The sequence below is a fragment of the Papio anubis genome, chromosome 15 (assembly GCF_008728515.1).
Source record: "Papio anubis isolate 15944 chromosome 15, Panubis1.0, whole genome shotgun sequence".
Lineage (NCBI taxonomy): Eukaryota > Metazoa > Chordata > Mammalia > Primates > Cercopithecidae > Papio > Papio anubis.
In genome coordinates this window covers 78588097-78609671 of record NC_044990.1, presented here as the reverse complement: position 1 = coordinate 78609671, position 21575 = coordinate 78588097, and the positions used below count along the sequence as shown (strand labels likewise).

General features: G+C 37.4%; 1 protein-coding gene across 5 annotated transcripts in view; it reads right to left on the bottom strand.

Annotated features, from left to right (window-relative positions):
• PCCA (propionyl-CoA carboxylase subunit alpha) overlaps positions 1-21575 on the bottom strand; it is a 432199-nt gene that overhangs the window by 351497 nt on the left and 59127 nt on the right. For all 5 annotated transcript variants that reach the window (XM_031655643.1, XM_031655642.1, XM_031655639.1 and 2 more), the window contains exons 5-6: positions 21028-21141; positions 18785-18838 (exon numbers count right to left, since the gene is read on the bottom strand). In XM_031655643.1, the coding sequence (XP_031511503.1) occupies positions 18785-18838; positions 21028-21141 (168 nt within the window). The remainder of the gene's footprint in view (positions 1-18784; positions 18839-21027; positions 21142-21575) is intronic.

Sequence of the window (21575 nt, the reverse complement as noted above, 5' to 3'; positions counted from 1 at the left end):
ATTTGTCAATGTTTTTCAATAATGTAAGTCATAAATTCACTCACTTTTGATTCTAACCACAAATTCTGAACAAACCCTCTTAAGCTGCAAGTTTTGACTAGCACCATAAAGTAAGTAGACAGATACATGGGTAGATGTATCATACAAACACACAGAAACAGCAACATCAAAACCTACCTTCTTGCAATAAACCCAAATGTTTATATACATGTAAATAGCTAAACTTAAAATGTATAAAGAATTATAACATTTTCTTCTAAAAACAGCTAGGCCTGAGTTTTTTAATGCTACTCCATGTATGCACGAAGTAACTTGTAATAAAATCCCAAGTTCCAAAAATGCTTCATTATAACATATTTAGTTTTTCTACAAAAAGAAAACTTCTGGATTTTCCCAAACACCACGGTTTCAAAGACAATATGAATATGAGTCCTGTCTCTATCCCCAACAACACTGACCACAGCCTCCACAGTTATTCCTTAATGATCTATGCAAGCTTTCAAAACTCAGAACAAGTTGGTACCTATCAATCAGCAAAGATGGAAAAAATGAGTCCCAGAAGGAATAATCACAAAGATTCCAATTACAATCATTTGATCCCTAAGAACTGAGGCCTATCAAGCCCTTTGCTTCTGAAAACTCACTGCATAACAATCAGACTTGGCTTCGCAGTTAGAAGGGGTACAGGAAGCAGGTTGATCCTATAGCATTCATATCCTACGTCTAACACAGAGTATTTTCACTTTAACAAAGTCTACCATGAAAAAAGAATTTGGAGAAGATGAAACAGAAAGGCAGTCATAAAAAGAGGATTTACGGGGAGAAGCTACCTGTGACAACTTTTGTAGGCCTCATCTTTGCATTTTCATCCTGCTTTATGCATTGCTAATCAGAGATCCACTGGAAGCTTCAGAACCAACTGAAAGGCCTGGCAGGGTATTTGGCTTTCAATTCTTCTACTCTGTTTATTCCCAATATATATTCATCAGGCTTAGAAACAACTCTTGAACAAGGGCAGCCTCTCCACAATGAAATGTAAATTACTGGCATGTGCTGAAACCTGGACTTGCCACCACTAATGAGCACATTAAAGGAAAATGCTCACTAGATGACTGCAACCTTTTCACTTAACCCTGTGTGCACAGAAAGCCACAATTCAACATCAATTAAAGATGCTAGCTGCAAAACAGAGCAGCCTGTCACCACTGTCACTACCTTATAGATGGAAAGTTAGGACATATAAATTGTTTCCATTTCATCAACTAAAAATAGTGTGCAAAATATTAGTAGACATGTGGCTAAGATTTGTGAAACTTCTCTAAAAGTTCCAATACTTTCAGTTTCCTCAGAGAGCAAATAGGATCTAAAGTTTTGAAAAAAAAAAAAAAAAATCAACAATGTACTAATCTATTGGTTTATTCACTGATTCAGTCAACAAACTCTAGACCCAGAGATCTAAAACTCACCAGGGACTTGACAAGACTGAACAAAGCTTAGAAGCTTGTCAAGAAAAAAATAAATCATAATAACCAAGTACTTAGATATCAAAATAACAAAATATCTGACTTACATAAGCAAGGACTCATTTCTAGGGCAGAGAATATTAGAACATTATAGTCTATTCATCATAATCTAATCTGCAACTTACAGTGGAAAAATGAAGTGTGACCAGACATCTAGTATTTATTAACTTATTATTTTTATAATTAAAATACATTTTAAAACTTCAATGAGAATTTCAAATACGGTAAATGAATAAAGATATAATTAATATGCTACTGTGTGACAATAGTTTTTCCAAAGAATACTTATAAAGAAGAGTAATACTCATAATACAAGCATATCTGAATATGATTTTATCTCTCTGGTTACCTAAATGCATGCTAAATTCTCTCTTTTTCTTTTTTTTTTCTGAGACAGGGTCTTGCTTTGTTGCCCAGGCTGGAGTGCAACAGTGCAATCTTGGCTCACTGCAACCTCCACCTCCCAGGTTTAAGCAATTCTCCTGCCTCAGCCTCCTGAGTAGCTAGGACTACAGGCATGCGCCACCAAGACCAGCTAATTTTTGTATTTTTAGTAGAGATGGGGTTTCACCATGTTGGCCAGGCTGGTCTTGAACTCCTGACCTCAAGTGATCTGCCCGATTCGGCCTCCCAAAGTGCTGGGATTACATGCGTGAGCCACCCCAGCCGGCCAGCATACTAGATTCTTAAAGCCCATAAAAGAGTACCACAACAAATATTATACAATAAAACATTTAAAACCTGGCTATTTTCTCTATGTGGTTTCTGGCTACATTTAAGTTTTCCATATAATAGTGCACAGTGAAACTCAAGCTTTTTAGAACCCTCAGGGCTTCGTAAAAACAACTTCAATCAAAAGAACCTGAGTTCTAGTCCCAGCTTGCTGATCACCTACTGGCATGTGATTAGCCAAGGCATTTCATTTCTCTAAATATTATTATTTCTACATCTATAAATTAGAAATAATGACACCATAAGGCACATATACAGGTTTTTTAAAGCACATGTGAAGCTACTTTTCATATAGTATTGGACAATCCTCCAAACAATGGAATCATTATGTATTAATCCATTTTCATACTGCTAAGAAGAAATACCCGCAACTGGGTAATTTATAAGGAAAAAGGTTTAATTGATTTACAGTTCCACATGGCTGGGGAGGCCTCACAATCATGGTAGAAAGTAAAGGAGGAGCAAAGGCATGTTTTACATGGCAGTAGGCAAGAGAGTGTGTGCAGGGGAGCCGCCCTTTATAAAACCATCAGATCTCATGAGATTGATTCACTATCACAAGAACAACATAGGAAAAACCTGCTCCCATGATTCAGTTACCTCCCACCAGGTCCCTCCCACAACACGTGGGGATTAGAGGAGCTACAATTCAAGATGAGATTTGGGTGGGGACACAGTCAAACCATATCACATTTAAGTTTACTAGAAACCTGAAGTCTTCATCCTTCTCCAATCAGACACCCATTCACACCCACCAGCCTATGCAGCAGGAGTTCAGGAGCTTGACTCTCTTTTGCTTTGCAGATGTGTACACTTATCCAGGTAATTTCCTGAGAGGATAAAAACATTTGTCTACCTCTCTCTAGGATATGTATTTCTTCATTACCAAGTTGCTTTCTGGCACCTTAGAACTGTTTTATCTTCTATCTCTTATTATTTACTTGATATCAATCAATGTCTGCAGCTCATCATCCCTGGCGGCTGTTCTGAATCTCTAACAAATGCTGTTATTCCTGTTGCCTACATCCTAGTAACTAAAACCATCCTGGCCAGAGCATGTAAAAAGCAAGTCCTCCAACAAGTGAAGACTTGGTTGCTGACATGGCTGCCCGTACCAACTCAACCAGAACCAGCACGCTGTAGACACCACTACAGATCACCACTGCTGCTTCCACTATTCTCTTTCTTCCTCCCTGTGCTTTGCACCTTATCTCTCCTGCTTCTTTTTCCCGCTGCTAGCTTTTGGGAGGAAAGCAGAACTTTTTCAGACAGCTCTTTATATAGTCCCTTTGGGATCCTGAAATATTCTGCAAGCTAGATACCAAGAGGCTGAAGAAATAAATAACAGTCGTATGGGGAAAAAATAAGGATAGGTGGAAAAAAAAGCTGAAAACATTTTAAGGTTTTGTGTCATGCCACAACAAGCTGTATAATCTCTTCTTCAGAGGTAGCATAGTCCATTAGATGAGCATGGTAATGACAGGGTTCAAATCCTTGCCCTGGCACTAACAGCTGTGTGATCCTGAGCAACTTCTGCTTCTTTGCCTGAAAAGCAGAAATAATAGTACCTACCTATAAGGCTGTTAGGAAGAGCAAATGAGTTAGTACATGCAGAGGGGTGAGAATAGTGCCTGGCACACAGTAAGTGTTCAAAAAAAGTTACTAATTTGCTAAAAGTTTAAATCTCACGCATTCCTAACATGGCCACAATCAACCTTGTTTGCTTGTACTCTTATTTTATCTAAACTCATTATTTCCTGATTGTCTTTCTCTACTAGTCCTTTTAAAACTCCCATTGCTTTTAAATAGTATGATCAAGGATAATGACGGCAGGAATGATAATAAAACTACAAAGTCTTTACATATGGGCCCAGATTAAAGCTACGAAGCATAACAATTACAGAAACAAATTTATCATTAACAAATATGTCTAAAAGACAAAGCCCTATTAACAATAAAAGTCATTTTTAAAAATCAATTTATGATTTTTCATGTAAAAGGAATTTAATAGGAAATAACAGATCCCAAAAAAAATTTCAGTTAAAAAAAAAAAAACTAAATAAAAATACATTTCAAATTAGTTTGGTGTGAATGCCAAAGACATTAAACTTCCCTCAAAAGTTTGTCTCATGTGTAGAAATGTATATAAACAATTCCATTAAAAGGTAATTTTCTTTTTTTTTTCGAGACAGCGTTTTGCTCTGTCACCCAGGCTGGAGTGTAGTGGTGCAATCTCAGCTCACTGCAGCCTCCATCTCCTGGGCTCAAGCAATCCTCCCACCTCAGCTTCCCAAGTAGCTGGGACCAGAGGTTCATGCCAACACACCCAGCTAATTTTTAAATTATTTGTAGAGATGGGGTTTTCCTATGTGCCCAGGCTGGTCTTGAACTCTTGGGCTCAAGTGATGCTCTGGCTTCAGTCTCCCGAAGTGCTAGGATTACAGGCGTGAGCCACTGTGTCCAGCCGTAAAGAATTATTAATGCCTAGTAAGTAAAGTGGTAAGCAACAGGAATTCAGAAACGAATGAGTAAAAGTCCTTGACTTGACATGGAAGTAATTATCCTAAGGCTAAAAAAGAATGTGGAAGTGGAGCAGGGCCGACTAGTCAGAGGAAGCGTGCTCATTCTGTCTAGAATCTCAGCTTAAAGGCCACACTCTCAGCGAAGACTGTCATCACCCTATCTCAAGAGGCCACCCAGTCACCTTCCAGGACAATGCCTATCAGATTTTCTGGGCTCGGAATCTCTGCATTTTTAAATATTGACAATCTCAAGGAGCTTTGGCTTATACACATTGTATATATCGTTATTTACCATGTTAAAATTAAGAAACTTTAAAAACTATATTTCCAAAGAAAAGTTCATTTTATGTTAACAATTAAAAGTAACATTTTTATGACAAATTCATTAGAGCGGAAATGTTTTACATTTTCTCAAATCTCTTTAACATGTGGCTTAAGACAGTTGGATTCTCAAATCTGGTTCCTGCATTCAATCTGTTGTGATAACATATATCATGTAACTCTACTGTTACATGGAAAACTCTACTGCACAATCCTCAGAGAACGAGAACAGGAAAAACTATTACGGAAAATTGTTTACTTCAGAGTGTCTGAAAGGGTCTCAAGAGTCCCCAGGTACCCCAGAACATACTGGGAACGAGTGCTCTACTGTATCACCCACTCTTATTTTATGACTACTGTACATTATGCTGGTAAAATATGCTGTTATTTGTATATAGATTATGTAAATATGTGACCGATTTCATATCCAATATATTTTCTATCACTTGTCACATTCTAATCAGTAAGAGCATACATTAATATAAACGCTATTATCAAAATATTTCCTTATAAATCAAATATTGTGGCTAAGAAATGCAACACATTATTTTTGTCTGCACTCAACAATCAACTAGCACATAAAGGACTGAATAAAAAGCTAGGAACATGTACATGCGCGCACACGTGCAGGTGCAGAAGAGGAACCATAGGTAGGCCGGGAAGTGGAAACATACAGAAAAGAATACTCTCTGCTTGGTACATTAGCATATCACATATTATGAGTCAAAATGGTAACTCAGGAACCTTGTAATATCCTTAAATAAGGACCAGTCCAGAAACAAAGTCCCAGTGATCATTTCATTATTTCTGCTTCTTTGCCTGTTTTAGAAAGCACACATTTAAAAGTTTAATTTTAGAACAAACTTGGGGGCAACAAGAATCATTAACTATTAACGGAGATAACTAGTGTTACTCCATTTAATCCAACAAAATCCTGAAGCAATGTATTTCCTTCACTAGAATAAAAATAAAAATCTTTCCAACTGAATTCTAAGCTTAGGGGTCACATACAAATAAATCAATGAAGATAAATTTTAAGACATCACAAAGTTACTATGAGTTAAAAATAGCATTACACGATGAAGGCACAAGGATGTTTCTCAAAGCGTCCCTTCTACATTTAATTCCAGAATTCTAAATTTTAATTCAGCAACTTCTCTGATCTAGCAAAGAGTTAATAAGCACCTACAGAAAGCCTCAGTAAGACAAAAGAATCAAAAAGTATGAGTTCAGGCTGGGTGTGGTGGCTCACGCCTATAGTCCCAGCACTTCGGGAAGGCTGAGGTGGGAGGATCACCTGAGGTCAGGAGTTCGAGACCAGCCTCACCAACATGGTGAAACTCCATCTCTACTAAAAATACAAACATTAGCCGGGCATGGTGGCAGGCATCTGTAATCCCAGCTACTCAGGAGGCTGAGGCAGGAGAATCGCTTGAACCCGGGAGCTGGAGGTTGCAGTGAGCCAAGATCATGCCACTGTACTCTAGCCTGGGCAACAGAGCAAGACTCCATCTCAAAAAATAATAATAAAATAAAAAATAAAAAGCATCAGTTCAGCCTTCTACTTGCATACAAAAAGACTAATCCTTACATAAATCAAGGGATTTTTCTTTTTTTTTAAACAGTCTCACTCTGTTGCCCAGGCAGGAGTGTAATAGTGGCACAATCTCAGCTCCCTGAAACCTCCACCTCCTGGGTTCAAGTGATTCTCCTACCTCAACCTCCTGAGTAGCTGAGATTATAGGCACCCGCCACCATACCTGGCTAATTTTTGTCTTATTAGTAGAGTCAGGGTTTCACCATGATGGCCAGGCTGGTCTCGAACTCCTGACCTCAGATGATCCACCCGCCTCGGCCTCCCAAAGTGCTGGGATTATAGGCGTGAGCCACTGCGCCTGGTCAAATTAAGGGCAATTTTTAAAACATTTACTTTATGGTTGAAACATGCCTTTTTTTGCCATGTAATCCATACAGGGTTTTGTTTCTAAATTATTTCTGAAAGCTTAACACAAGAATCAGAAGCTATATTATATTTTAAGATTGAATAGAATGTCAACCTGTAAAACACTGGTCTTTCAACCTGGTGGTTTTGGTCAAAATTAAAATAACAAAACAAAATAAAAATCCCAACAACAATAAAAAAAAACCCTCAGTTTACAATGGCTTAAAATAATTGTAAAAAGGCTTATTTCACACCATGAAAAGAAGCCTTTTCTTGAAAGGTCCTCTCACTTGCCAGGAATCAAACTGGACCCCAAGCCTCCCCTAAACTGGTCACTGGTAAGGAAGAGAATGAATCCTAGTCAGGATTTCACTAGTCAGGATTTACCACTGAGACTCACAGAGAAGGGATGGTCACCTAAGATGATGCTAACAACTGGGCAGAAAGGGTGGACGGCAGCATCAACAGCATCTGCTACATTGTCACATTTCAAAAGGGGGTTCAAGAGTCACCTAGGTAGAACTTGAATATTTTTCCCCAATAGTAGCATAAGAAACAGCTAATAATTCTCTTTGGTTCTTTTAGCCTCGGCTGGAGTGATTGAAATCTGACCCATGCATACATGGAATACTCCAGAATTGATTCCATGAGCTATACAAAAAAGGCCAAAAAAGGAAACTGCCCCCATGCCATTTCCTCCTTCCAAGGGTAGTCAGCTTCCTACTTCTGTCTAATTGCGGCTGCTCTCTGGTACCCATAGGTATTATGTAGCTTTTTCTATTTTGTCCAGAATTTATAATTGGGATGTGTGGAGAGGTTGGTTTGATATATAAATATTCTTGGTTACAGCCTAATTTTTATTAGACCCAGTAAAACTGTATCTGACATCTTGTATACTGTTAATGACTGGAGCAATCTTAAACCTCATCCTTCTATGGGAATGAGCCTATCTTACGACGGATATGTGTGGAACTAGAGAATGAACACTAGTATCTTCTCTCAGGTTGCGATTCAACTGCTGAATAAGGCTGGCATATGTGTTCAACTGGATTGTTAAAGTAAGGAAGTTCTGAGAGGGAAAAGAGGAGTCAGTGGTGAGGGAGAAGGATGTCACACCAAGATAGCCTCAGCAGGATTAGTAATACACGGAAGTAAATGAAAGGTGATTGGACAAAGTATTTTTAAGAGTTCATTATCTAGCCAGGTGTGGTGGCGGGCGCCTATAATCCCAGCTACTCGGGAAGCTGAGACAGGAGAATGGCATGAACCCGGGAGGCAGAGCTTGCAGTGAGCCAAGATCATGCCACTGCACTCCAGCCTGGGCAACAGAGCGAGACTCCATCTCAAAAAAAAAAAAAAAAAGATTTCGTTATCTACAGCTGTGTTTTATTAGTGCTGGCTAGGTATAGTACATTTAATGGGCTAAGCTATTAATAAACGGACAACCTGGGTCTTATACTCTATAATGTTTTTTCCCCTCGGAAAAAAAGAAAATCCCAAGGTGGAAAAAAAATCTTTGCTCATTTGGGTATTTATCTTACCATCTGTACCTGTTGTCTTTTGTCTTGAGTATGTGTCATATATTACGAATGATACCCTACAGTTAGAGACCTAAATTCCGTTACGTTCCTCTCAAGAGCATTTGTTTTGCTTGAACCCGGGAGGTGGAGGTTGCAGTGAGCCAAGATTGTGCCACTGGGCCACAGAGCGAAAATTGTAGCCTGGGCTACAGAGCAAAACACTATAAAAAAAAAAAAAGAGTATTTGTTTTTGTTTTTTGTTTGCTTTGGGAGGCAGTTAATTCATCCAGACTCTCCTAACTGATCTACACATTCACCGCAATCACAGTCAAAATCCCAAGAGGCTTTTGAAGAAATTAACAGCTAATTCTAAAATTTATATGTATGTGAAGTGTATATAAAAGTATGAAATTTGTATGTAACATGAAATCGCTAAAGCAATGTTGAAAGGGAGCAACAAAGTTGGAGAAATTAACACTCCTAATATCCAAACTTAGAAAGCTAATCAAGACAACAATATCAAGACAGTGTGGTAATGAAATAAAGGCAAACTAGCTCAATGGAACAGAATAGACAGTCCAGAAAAAATACTCACACATGTATGTCCCATTACTTTTTCTATAAGGGTGCCAAGGCAATTCAAAGAGGAAAGGATAACCTCTTCAAGAGATTGTATAGCAAACTGAATAGCCACATGCAGAAAAGCTTAATTTAGATCTTACTTCACACCACATATAAAAATTAACTCAAAATGGATCAGAGATCTAAAACTATAAAACATTAAAAATACAAAACAAAAAACAAGAAAGTCTCAGTGACCTTCAGTTTGGCAAGAAATAACATATTTCTATTTTTTAAAATAATTTATTATTTTGAGACAGGTTCTTGTGTTGTCGCCCAGGCTGGACTGCAGTAACACTCCACAGCTCACTGCAGCCTGAAACTCCCAGGCTCAAGTGATCCTCCCACCTCAGCCTCCCAAGCAGCCAGGACTACAGTTGCATGCCACCAGGCCCATCTAATTTTTGTTACTTTTTGTAGACATGGGGTTTCACCATGTTGCCCAGGCTGGTCTGGAACTCCTGGATTCGGGAGATCCACCTACCCCAGTCTCCCAAAGTGCTGGAACTACAGGTGTGAGCCACCGCGCCTGGCCCATATTATTAAGACTCAAAAGATTCAAACTATAAAAGAAAAAAATCAATAACCCGGACTTCAACAAGACTAAAAGCTTTTGCTCTTCAAAAGATAATGCTGAGTAAATGAAAACAGAACCACATCGTGGGAGAAAATATTTGTAATGATATGTATCAGACAAAAGACTTTTACCTAGAATAAAAAACCCTAATATTTCTAAATAAGACAAGTAACTCAATTTAAAAATGGACAAAAGACTTCACAAACACATTGACAAAAGATATAAAGCAAATGAGCTCAACATTATTAATCATCAGACAAATGCAAATCAAAACCACAATAAGACATCAATACATAACAGTTAAATTTGAAGGGTGGTAAGAATATGGAGCAACTAGTACACTCATACACTGTTGGTAGAAATGTAAAATTGTACCAACGAGTTTGCAGATTCTAAGATAAAACATACAAATGATCTAGCCATTACACTCCTAGGCATTTACCAAAAAAAAATGAAAGCATATGCCCACATAACTACTTGTTCATAGCACCTTCAGTTGTAGTTAAAAACTGGAAACAACTCACATGTCCACCAACAGATGAATCGCTACTAAAAATATAGTGGTAAACCCATAAATGGAATATAAAGGAATGAACTCAGCAATAAAAAGGAATGCAGATTAGGTGCAGTGGCTCACACGTGTAATCCCAGCACTTCGGGAGGCTGAGGTGGACGGCTCACTTGAGGCCAGGAGCCTGAAACCAGCCTGGCCAACATGACAAAACCCCATCTCTACTAAAAATACAAAAATTAGCTGGGCATGGTGGTGCACACCTGTAATCCCAGCTACTTGGGAAGCTGAGGCACGAGAATCACTTGAGCCCAGGGGTCGGAGGTTGTGCCACCGCACTCCAGCCTGGGCAACAGAGGGGAAACTCTGTCTCCAAAACAAAACAAAAAAAAAACAGGGAATGAAGTACTGATACAATTACACGGATCAATTTCAAAATAATTTTGCTTAGTGAAAAAAAAAATCCAAAAACAGCATAACTTGTGTTATTCCACCTATATAAAATTCCAGTAAATGCAAACTAATCTACGATAAGAAAACAGATCAGTAGTTGCCTAAGCGGGAGGAGGAAGGCTAGGAAGTGGCCGAAAGAGTCAGCAAAGGAGCACCAGGAAGTCTCTGGAGTTGCAGAATACATTCTTTATTCTGATTGTGATTATTATTTCATGAGTGTACACATATAAGTGTACAATTAATTTCTTATGTATGTGCACTTTATTGAACAGCAATTATATTTCAATAAGGCTTTCTTGGAAAAGCTGTAAGCAAACAATGAACTCTGCTTTTTGTTAATCGTACTTATTTACTTATTTATTTTTTTGAGACAGGGTGTTGCTCTGTCACCTAGGCTGGATTCATAGCTCGCTGCAGCCTCAAACTTCTGGCCTCAAGTGATCCTCCTTTCTCGGCCTCCCAAAGATACCACACCCAGCCTGAACTCTGCTTTAAAAATTGCATGCTGAAGTGTATAGGAGTAAATTGCACTATTATCTACAACTTAAGTTGACATGCAAAATGAAAATGAGGTAGACTGATAGATGAGTAGAGGAAAACACAAATGAATACATATGTTAAAAACAAATAAGAAAATGTTAACTATAGTATCTACTGGCATTCATGGTACAATTCTTCAAACTTTTCTGTATTTCTTAAATTCTTCGTTAAATAAAATGTTACGGGAAAAAATATTAATAAATGTCCATGGCCCATAGTCCCAATACTCCCACAAGTCTGTGCAATAGGTCTCTGGCAGTAACATTAGACTAACAAGCATAAACATACTGGTTAGGATGATACTGTCAAATTAAATCTCTTAAACTTACGTAAAGCTACATTATAAATATCCAATGAGTCAACTACCCAGAGCTTGCAGTAAGGAAAGGCATGATTTGGTAGTTATTATAAACAGTAAAACAGTGGGAAAGAGAAATGGTGCAGCCACTACGGAAAACAGTATGGCAGATCCTCAGAAAGTTAAATATAGAATTACCATAGGACCCAGCAATTTCTCTTCTAGTTATATACTAAAAAGAAGCAAAAGCAGGGACCCAAACAGATACTTGTACATCAATGTTCATAGCAGCATTATTCACAACAGCCAAAAGGTACAAACAGTCCAGATGTCCATCAACAGGTGATGAAGAAACAAAATGTGGTATATCCACACAGTAGACTACTATTCAGTCTTAAAGAGGAAGAAATTGGGTGAACCTTGAAAATACTATGCTAAGTGAAATCAGCCAGACACGAAACAACAAATCTTACATGATTCCACTTGTGTGAGGTACCTAGAATAGGTAAACTCATAGAAACAGAAAGTAAAAGGAAGGTTACCAAGGGCCAGGAGTAGCTGGGAAATGAGGAATTAGTGTTTAATATGTACAGTTTCAGTCTGGGGCGATTATACAGTTCTGAAGCTGATGATTGTAAAACATTGTGAATAAAATTAAAGCCACTGAGCCACACTCTTAAAATTGGTGAAAGGGTAAATTCTATGTTATGTCTGCTTTACCACAATAAAAATACATACGTAATTTTAAAACACAACATTTTTTAAATGGACCAAAACAAAATGAGTCTTAATTTCAACTGAATGATATTTCGATCTATGAAAGCTGATTATATGAATTGGGTCATTCTTGTAAATCCAACTACATAAGAGTCAAGGAGTCAGGGGAAAAAAGTACTCAGGGCACATAGCACAGGCTCCAAGAACTGAACTGTCCAGAGGCCCAGTTGCTAAAACAGCCTGCTGTAACCCTAAGACCAGCTTTACCTAGTAACTGCTGAAACAACCTGCTATCACTCTAAGACTAGTTTTACCTACTGCTGTCACTCTCCTAACCAAGCCTGCCAGCTCCCAAAGCTTTTCAAGTACCAATTAACTTTCTTTCAAAATAATCAGTAACAGTTTTTTTTCTATCTAATAAAATCTTCAACCTTCTCTTTGTTCCTTGGACATGCTGAAGACCCCATGTGTATGTCCCAAATTCCAATTCTGTGATTCTCAAATAAAATATTTAACCTAGAGATTTGTCTCTATATTTTAAATTTGACAGATCATTTTAAAGAAATGTCCTAACTCACCTCAACATGCTTATAACAAAATCATAACATTTTCCCATAGAATCTATAATACATGCAGATGAAATACATGACAACTATAACATAGAGGATATTGATGGGAAGAGAAGGATGGGCTATATGATTGCAAAATTTCTACATTTTACTTGAAATGGTATCATATTAGCTCTAATTAGATTAAGAAAAGTTAGGATAGATACTGCAATCCTAGAAAAACCACTGAAAAAATAGATAGATCCAATAGATAAATTTTAATTGAATTTCAAAAATTATTAAAATAATCCAAGGCAGAAAAGGAAAACAGAAGGAAAAAAAGGGGAGACAGAAAACAAATAATAAAATGCTAGACATAAATCCAACCGCCTTGATCATTTATTAAATGTTAATGGATTTTAATGACATTGCATAGTAGTGATGGTTACATAACTCTGTGACTATACTAAAAATCACTCAATTGTATGCTTTTAAAGGGTGAGCATGATGACACATGAATTAAATCTCAATAAAGCTGCTATTTAAGAAAATACACGAAGGCAAACTAAAGAAGAAACAACTTAAGAGTCTAAACACTACAATTTAAAAATAGAGACCATGAGAATTATTTCGAAAGCATGACACAACTACATCCTAGCTACAAGAAACACACAGTACTTTCAACATAAAATCACAGATGGAGAAATACATATCACGCAAATAGTAAGAATAAAACACAATCTTCAGAGTCCAACATTAAACAACCTGTCCTAGATCACACAGCTACTAAGTGGTAGAGAAAGAATTTACCTGTCATTCTGACTCCAGAATGAGCTAATAGACGCATAGGGCAGTAAGGAGAGAGCATAATAAGAAAACTAGAAAATAACATTTCAACCTGTCTTAACCTCAAGCAAAGGGAAAAAAAATCCCAGCCTCATCAAATCCCAGATTTTTCTATTGAAACCACTCCCCAAAATCCACAAGCCCTAAAAGTATCTGACCTATCTACATCCTTAAAAGACTCCCTAACTGGAAAGGGAGAGTCTTCCTTTTCAGGCATTCACTTTAGAGCATTTAGTATTCCACATCACATTCATAATCTTCAACAAATACTCTAAAAGCTGAACTTAAGCCAACATATAGGAAAAGAAAGGTTCTCAAACATTTCAAAAGATACTGTCATAAGGGTTTTATGAAGTTGCATTCATTAGTTCTTATCAATTCTTTTGAACATCACATATGTACAAGTCACAATTAGAAAAATATTATAAAATTACAGTGAAAAGGAAAAAGGAGTTACAGAACTTTCTCCTCCAAATCCAGGGAGACGTCATTAGTTCCACCTAAGAATATCAACGAGTGGCAAAAGGCATCAATATCTCTATGCTGCAGCTCTGGCACTCAGTTACCTGAGCAAAGCTCACTCAGTTACCTTACTCAGTAAGTTAGCAAATCCAAGTGAGGATTTGCCTTCACTGGCACCCAAGTTACAAGATGAGAAAAACAAAAGAAACAACTCTACTTTTTAGATGTCTATGATGATACACCAGTGGGGAAGAGGGGAAGGGAGCAGAAAGAGAGAAGCCTCCACCAACAGCAAGAACAGGTGCCAGCTAAAGCTATCGATTAAAAACAAATACCACTAACAGCCCAGCCCAGTTCCAATGCATGTGAGAGTCAGTCTGGAACATAAACTAAACATGGGATCCATACTCTCATTTACTAGCTATGTGACACTGGGTAAGGCATTTATTTAACCTTTCAGAGATTGTTCTCTCTTCCATAAAACCAAGAATAAAAATAAGAATACACCATAGGTTGTCATAATGATTAAATAACTTATCTGCAGGTAGGTATTCCATACTTATTTTTGCATTTTACTTTCGAATAATTTTTAAATTTTGCTATTATGAAACACCTTACCATGAACATTTTCTCAAGTATATCTTTGTAAGTGAGATTCTTAAGAGTGGAACTGCTAAATTAAAGAATATATAGACGTTTTAAATTTTGACAAATACTAGCAAATTTCTGGGGGCCGGGGGAGGTCTGAAACAATTTACACTTCCAGGAACAAAACTATGTGACCCTTGCCCACACTGGATGCCACAGCTATTTAAAAGGTTTTTGGTTAACCCAACGGCTATTTTAAAAATCACCTCTCATTTTACAGTAGTTACATTTCTTATCTTGCTAAAAACTCAAGAAGGAAAGAAGATAAAAGAGCACAATTACCAAACCTCACACGCTCAGCACAGTTCCCTCCTATGCTTTCAACGCTGAGCATCCTGATGGAACTCACTATCCAACTACATATACGTGTATCTTTCAAGTACACAGATAGGACCCAAACACAAAACACAAATTCTAACATATGTTTCTCCTGAAGCTAATTACTCTAACTTATAATGCTATGTTACCTGAAATGACAAGATCCGATAATATGATTAAAACAACATAGAAAAACCAGAAAGAAAACAAGGAATACTAGGAAATATCTTCAAGCCAACATCCCACTTTTCCAGAGCAGGTAGTTTCACATTTCAAAGCTCTTTGTAAACTCTGTTAAGAATGTCTTTGCCTCATCCTAACAATCCTCATAGTCTCCCATGGATGGTCCTTTAATGTTCGTGATAAAAGAAGCCTGCAGGGAAAATGCGGAATAGAAAACAATTTGGAAATAAAATCTGTTGGTACAGCACATTAAAATTACGGAAAATCGCTATTTTTATGAGGATTATGTGTATCTTTGTTTTTTCTATGAACTATTTAAGCAATAACAAAAAGACATGATTTTTTTTTTCTTTTTTAGGCAGAGTCTCGCTCTGTTGCCCAGGCTGGAGCGCAGTGGTGCGATCTTGACTCACTGCAACCTCTGCCTCCCGGGCTCAAACGATTCCCCTGTCTCAGCCACCCAAGTAGCTGGGATTACAGGCTCGTGCCACCACACCTGGCCAATTTTTGTATTTTTAGTAGAGATGGGGTTTCGTCATGTTGACCAGGCTGGTCTCAAACTCCTGACCTCAAGTGACCTGCCCACCTCAGCCTCCCAAAGTGCAGGGATTAGAGGTGTGAGCCACCGCGCCCAGCCCACATGATCTTTTTCCAGTCATGGGCAGCAGGGACTGTATAAAATCCAATCCCACTTTGTGAAAACTTGGCATAAAAAATTATTAGTCTTATAAAGTTTGGTGTGTTTTTATATTGGGGGAATTTGGCTTATTGTACACCTTCTAAAGCAAATACATAGCAGTTACTCAGAAAAAAAAAAAAATCAAAAAATCATTTTAGTCCTGGATATTAAGTAAAAACAATGTATCAGATAAAGCACAGATCATTTTTCTAAAAACAAAAACATTCCAATCAAACTGAAACAAAAAGTCCAAGGAAAGAAATTACTTCTCAACAGAAGGATCTACTTCTCAATAGAACGCTTTCCCCACAGAGGCTGCACGTGAACTGTGCCTTCAAGGGCAGGCAGCAGTTAGACATGCAGCAGTTAGACACAGGGGTGGGAGGCCACGCACGCCCACCCAGAGAGCATGAGGAAAGCACTCAGGGCAGAGCCAGCCACACATGGGAGCAGCGCACAGTCAGGCTGGGTGGAGGCACAGCACTGAAAAAAGGGAAACGGGGAAATAGGTTTGGAAAGAAAATTAGTGTGAAAGAAAGGAGACAGCTGTATATTCTACATGTTTTTCTCTAATGTAGAACCCCAGATGGAAATCATCCTTCTTACTTTCATTTACAAAGATACGATCTTATCTCACAATATTTTCTTCCCTAAAGTGATTTGTTTTCTAAAGTGTATTTGTGTATCAACTTATTTTCCATAACATGACTATGAGCACCCAGTGTGTAGGAACCAGATTAGATTCATTTTTATTAATATATCCTTCTCAAAGGCCTAGAACAGATTCTAAAGAAGCATTTTTTGGCCAGGCACGGTGGCTCACACCTGTAATCCCAGCACTTTGCGAGGCCGAGGCAGGCGGATCACGAGGTCAGGAGTTCGAGACCAGCCTGACCAAAATGGTGAAACCCCCGTCTCTACTAAAAATACAAAAATTAGCCAGGCATGGTGGTGGCGGGCGCCTGTAATCCCAGCTACTCAGGAGGTTGAGGCAGGATAGTTTGAACCCAGGAGACTGAGGTTGCAGTGAGCCAAGATCACACCACTGCACTCCAGCCTGGGTGACACAGCGAGGCTATGTCTCAAAAAAAAAAAAAAAAAAAAACCACCTTTTAATAACTGAAAAATGCATAAACTGTATACAATAAATATTATATATAATATATAAAATAAATAAATGTATTAACTGTATAGGAATAAATGCCTAATACTGGTACCACATCACTTATCTGGGATTTGGATATTCATCTACAGCAGGAGTTCCCAAACTTTTTCTATAAAGGATCATAGAAAAAGTACTTTAGGCTTGATAGGCCAAATGGTCTCTGTCACAACTACTCAATTCTGCTGTCACAGGACAAAAGCAGCATAGACAATGCATAAATGAAAGAGCATGGCTGTGTTTCAATAAAATTTTATTTACAAAAACAGGCAGCAGGCTGCATTTGTCCTGTGGACCGTAGTGCGCTGACCTCTCACCTATACAGACTTAAATGTAATACATTACATTATATATATGCACACATACACATTTAAATACAAGTATTATATTCAAATAGTTTTTATAATAACAGAATCTTGGTCAAAATTCCACGGAAGATAAAAAATAAAAAGGGATATAAACAAAAAACTGTAGATATGCTGCATAAAATCTGGGAAACTGGAACCTCTGGATGCGTCCATGTAATTTGCCCTCTCCAGATATCTCTTTAGGCCTTAGTTTTGGACCCACAAAGCAAGGTGGTTAAAATAGACAATTCTGTGATCTTAAGAGCTATTCCAAGTTAAAGTTATAGATTTTAAGTGGAAATTCCATCTAGAAAACAACAACATTCACAAATAATTTCAAATCTGTGGAAGAACAGAATACGAGTACAGTTATGCACCACAGAACATTTCAATGAGGCACCACACGTATGACAGTGGTTCCACAGATTCTAACACTGTATTTTTAACTGTATCTTCTCTATGTTTACATGTTTAGATACACAAATATTTACCACTGTATTACAACTGCCTGTACAGCAACATGTATAGGTTTGCAGCCTAGGAGCAGCAGGCTAAAACCCACTTAGCCTAAGTGTGTAGGAGACTCTACCATGTAGATTTGTGTAAGTAGACTCTGTGATGTTCGCACAAGGACAAACTCGCCTAATGATGCATTTCTCAGATGTATTCACGTTGTTAAGCAACACATGACTGTATGCCACAGAAACAAGTATAACATATTAGAATAAATTAAGACAGTACCTGGCATAATTGATCTAATAATAAACATATGTACAAACGCTAATCAAAATCATATCCTAGTACCTAAAAAATAAGGTTTCAGTACCATCTTGAATGAATATACCTGGAAAAATCAATTTAATAACAAACATAGGTTAATTCACCTATCTGGAAGGGGACATTTAGATCATTAAAAATAACTTTACCCGAAATAGAGGCATTGGTAAGATTTGATATTAAATGCCACAAAATAATTAAATCACTACAATAACTCACTAAACTCCCTAACATATTTACAGTTAAAAATCTGACGTTTTTAACTTTAATTCAAATACCATGCAGTATATAATAAACCAGGTATCATTCATTAGGTGTAATGGTGATTTTCTAAACTTTTCTATTTTTATAATTACTCTTCAAATCAAGAGTTGAGTTTCAGAATAAAAACACTTCACTTTTCACAAACAGTTTTTCAAAGAATTCTTGGGTTAATTAAAATTCTATAATCCATCACTACCCACATTTACAAAAGCCAAGCTACCACACTGCTTTCTGATATAGAAATGAAGAGTTTCTGGTTCATTACCAACTCACCAAACATCTGGCAAATTCTTTGTTTTCTGAAAGGAATCCATAACCTGGATGTACCTTAGAAATGAAAGCAAAAAGCACTTTCAATTTTATCATATTGCAAAAGCTTTATAAGCAAAATGTATAGTGCATTTATGTATTAATATTTATTGTTCGAGAGCCCTTGAATAGGTATACTTCTCTTATACACTGATCAGTTCTAACTCACATTTCTAGGATCAGAATCAAATTCCAAGAAACTGCCTCCTATATTTACTTTCTCCACACTCCCTATGTCCTAATTGATTTTCCACGCAGTACCTTTGTCCTAACCATAATGGGGAGTATACACCCACATACATCTTAATACCCACTAGCATTTGTCTACATTTTTCAACAAAACTCTCTCTCCTTTTCCTGAGGCTAACTTTGTCCACAATTCTGGAGAATTTCACAATGGCTGCTGTGTCAAAGATTTATGTAAAAGGAACCTTGGCAAGATGGATGAAAAACTCTAAATTCTCCTTTCTTTACAGTACTCATGAACTGGTAATTTCCAAAACCCAGACTACTAGGACAGCTAATACATTTTATTCCTGATGGCATTAATAATACTCAGCCACTACCAACAAGATCTTTCTATCAAACTGAACTAAAATGGAGGTGTGGTTTTACTTTTATTTCATGCTCTGAATTTTTTTTCTTCTAATGTCTACTCTTCTTTCCTTCCTCACCCCAAACTTTGCCATTCACAACTACTTTATACTATCCTCACCCACAAGCCACATTGCTGCAATCTACCAGCTTGATCTAATCAAGTAATTTTTGGCTCTCCCACACTGGCCAAACATAAATTTAGCCACTTCAGTATCAGCCAGTGTTGAATATACTTCTAGTAAAATAATTCTGCTAAAAACAAATTCAAATTTCTGAAGGAACCAGTATCATGATCCAGAAATAGTTATATATTAGCGACTTTTAAATGCTAAACTCAGGCTGGGCACAGTGGCTCATGCCTGTAATCCCAGCAGTTTAGGAGGCTAAGGCAGGCAGATCACCTGAGGTCAGGAGTTCAAGACCAGCCTGACCAACATGGTGAAACCCCTTCTCTACTAAAAATACAAAATGAGCTGGGTGTGGTGGCAGGCACCTATAATCCCAGCTACTTGGGAGGCTGAGGCAGGAGAATCGCTTGAACCTGGTGGGGCAGAGGTTGCAGTGAGCTGAGATCATGCCATTGCACTCTGGCCTGGGCAACAAAAGCGAAACTCCATCTCAAAAAACAAAACAAAACAAAACAAATGCTGAACTAAGCTTTATGAACATGGTACAGAACAATTTAAACTACTGTATCAGGGAAGAAGAGCTTTCATTCCACCAATTTCATTTTATCAACACTCAACTACAGATTTATGTTGGCAAGCTATAGTTAAAACGTTAAAAGAGTTTTACCTTCGCTAACTGTGCTAATAAACTGTAAACATCTATAATATGGGTTCACGAATTAAGTTTTTTATTTAAACATGCATCTTACTGAAACATTTCTTTCAAAAGAAATGTGAGCACTAATTGAAGCGCTCCAGGCTTAATGTTGGTGTTGGATGTCTCCACCCAATTTTAGAGATAACTTTGCATAGTTTTGAACACTGTATATAATTAGTTCTCTGATAATTAAAAAAAGAAAAAAGAAAAAAACACTGTTTCCGATGTCAGAAATCTTTTTTTTCCTTGGATTCCACTCTATTCATACAGAACTGGGGGTGGAGAGAATGATTTATCCTTGTAAATTATGAGCATTCTACTGACATTAACAAACTAAAATAATTACCAAATGTGCTGTTTTTATTTCTGGAAGTGTACTAGGTATACGTAATTTTTAAATTATTAAAATGGAATTTAAACAGAGTCTTTGGATCCTGTTTATAATACAGAATTTTTAAAAATGCTCTTATTACACTGAAAGGGTTAATACTCAAAACTAATTGGGATTTCTTTATTCCTAGCAAATTTGGAAATGAACTGAAACTGCTCCCTGGTGTGAAAGCTGAATCCAGCAGCCACCTGCAGGATCAGCGACCAACACTGCCAGATGCTACAAAGCCTTTGATTTCCAGTAGCGAATTCGACCACATTTAACTCATGTGACATGAACTAACTGCAACAGCATTTTCAATCATTCTTTCCTATTTTTTTTTTTAAATACAAACTCTAGCTTTCTGCTCACTACATATGAAACAGCTGCAGTAGATAGATTCATTCAAACTCACAGCTTGGGCCCTGGTTTTCTTAATGGCTTCCATGATGGCATCCATGTTGAGGTAGCTTTTACTGGTGGGAGCTGGGCCAACACAGACGGCCTCATCCGCCATTTTCACATGAACCTGAGGAGACAAATTTCTGCATTAACAGATGCGCCCAGCAAAAAGAATTACCATCATCTGCAAATACACACAAAATTGCAAATCTGATTGTTCCACATATCATTTATAGAGTCATATTTCTTTTTGAGTATGCACTAAAAAGCAACAATGAAACAAATAAACTCAAGAACTCTATTACCCATGATTTTATTTATTACAGCCTAATTCATTGTCTAAGCAAATAATTTCCATAATATCCCCTACCTCTTTATGTAAAATCACAGCAAACAATTTTAGCTTCCTATTCCGTTCATCAATACATAAATTTGATATCAAAAACTACCTTGTTACATGTAGCCAGGGTAGCCCAATATTTTAATAACGAGCACTCAAGACCAGTTCTAAGCAAGCTCCCCAGGAAGTTGGGATAATTAGAGGGACTGAAAGGAGGGATG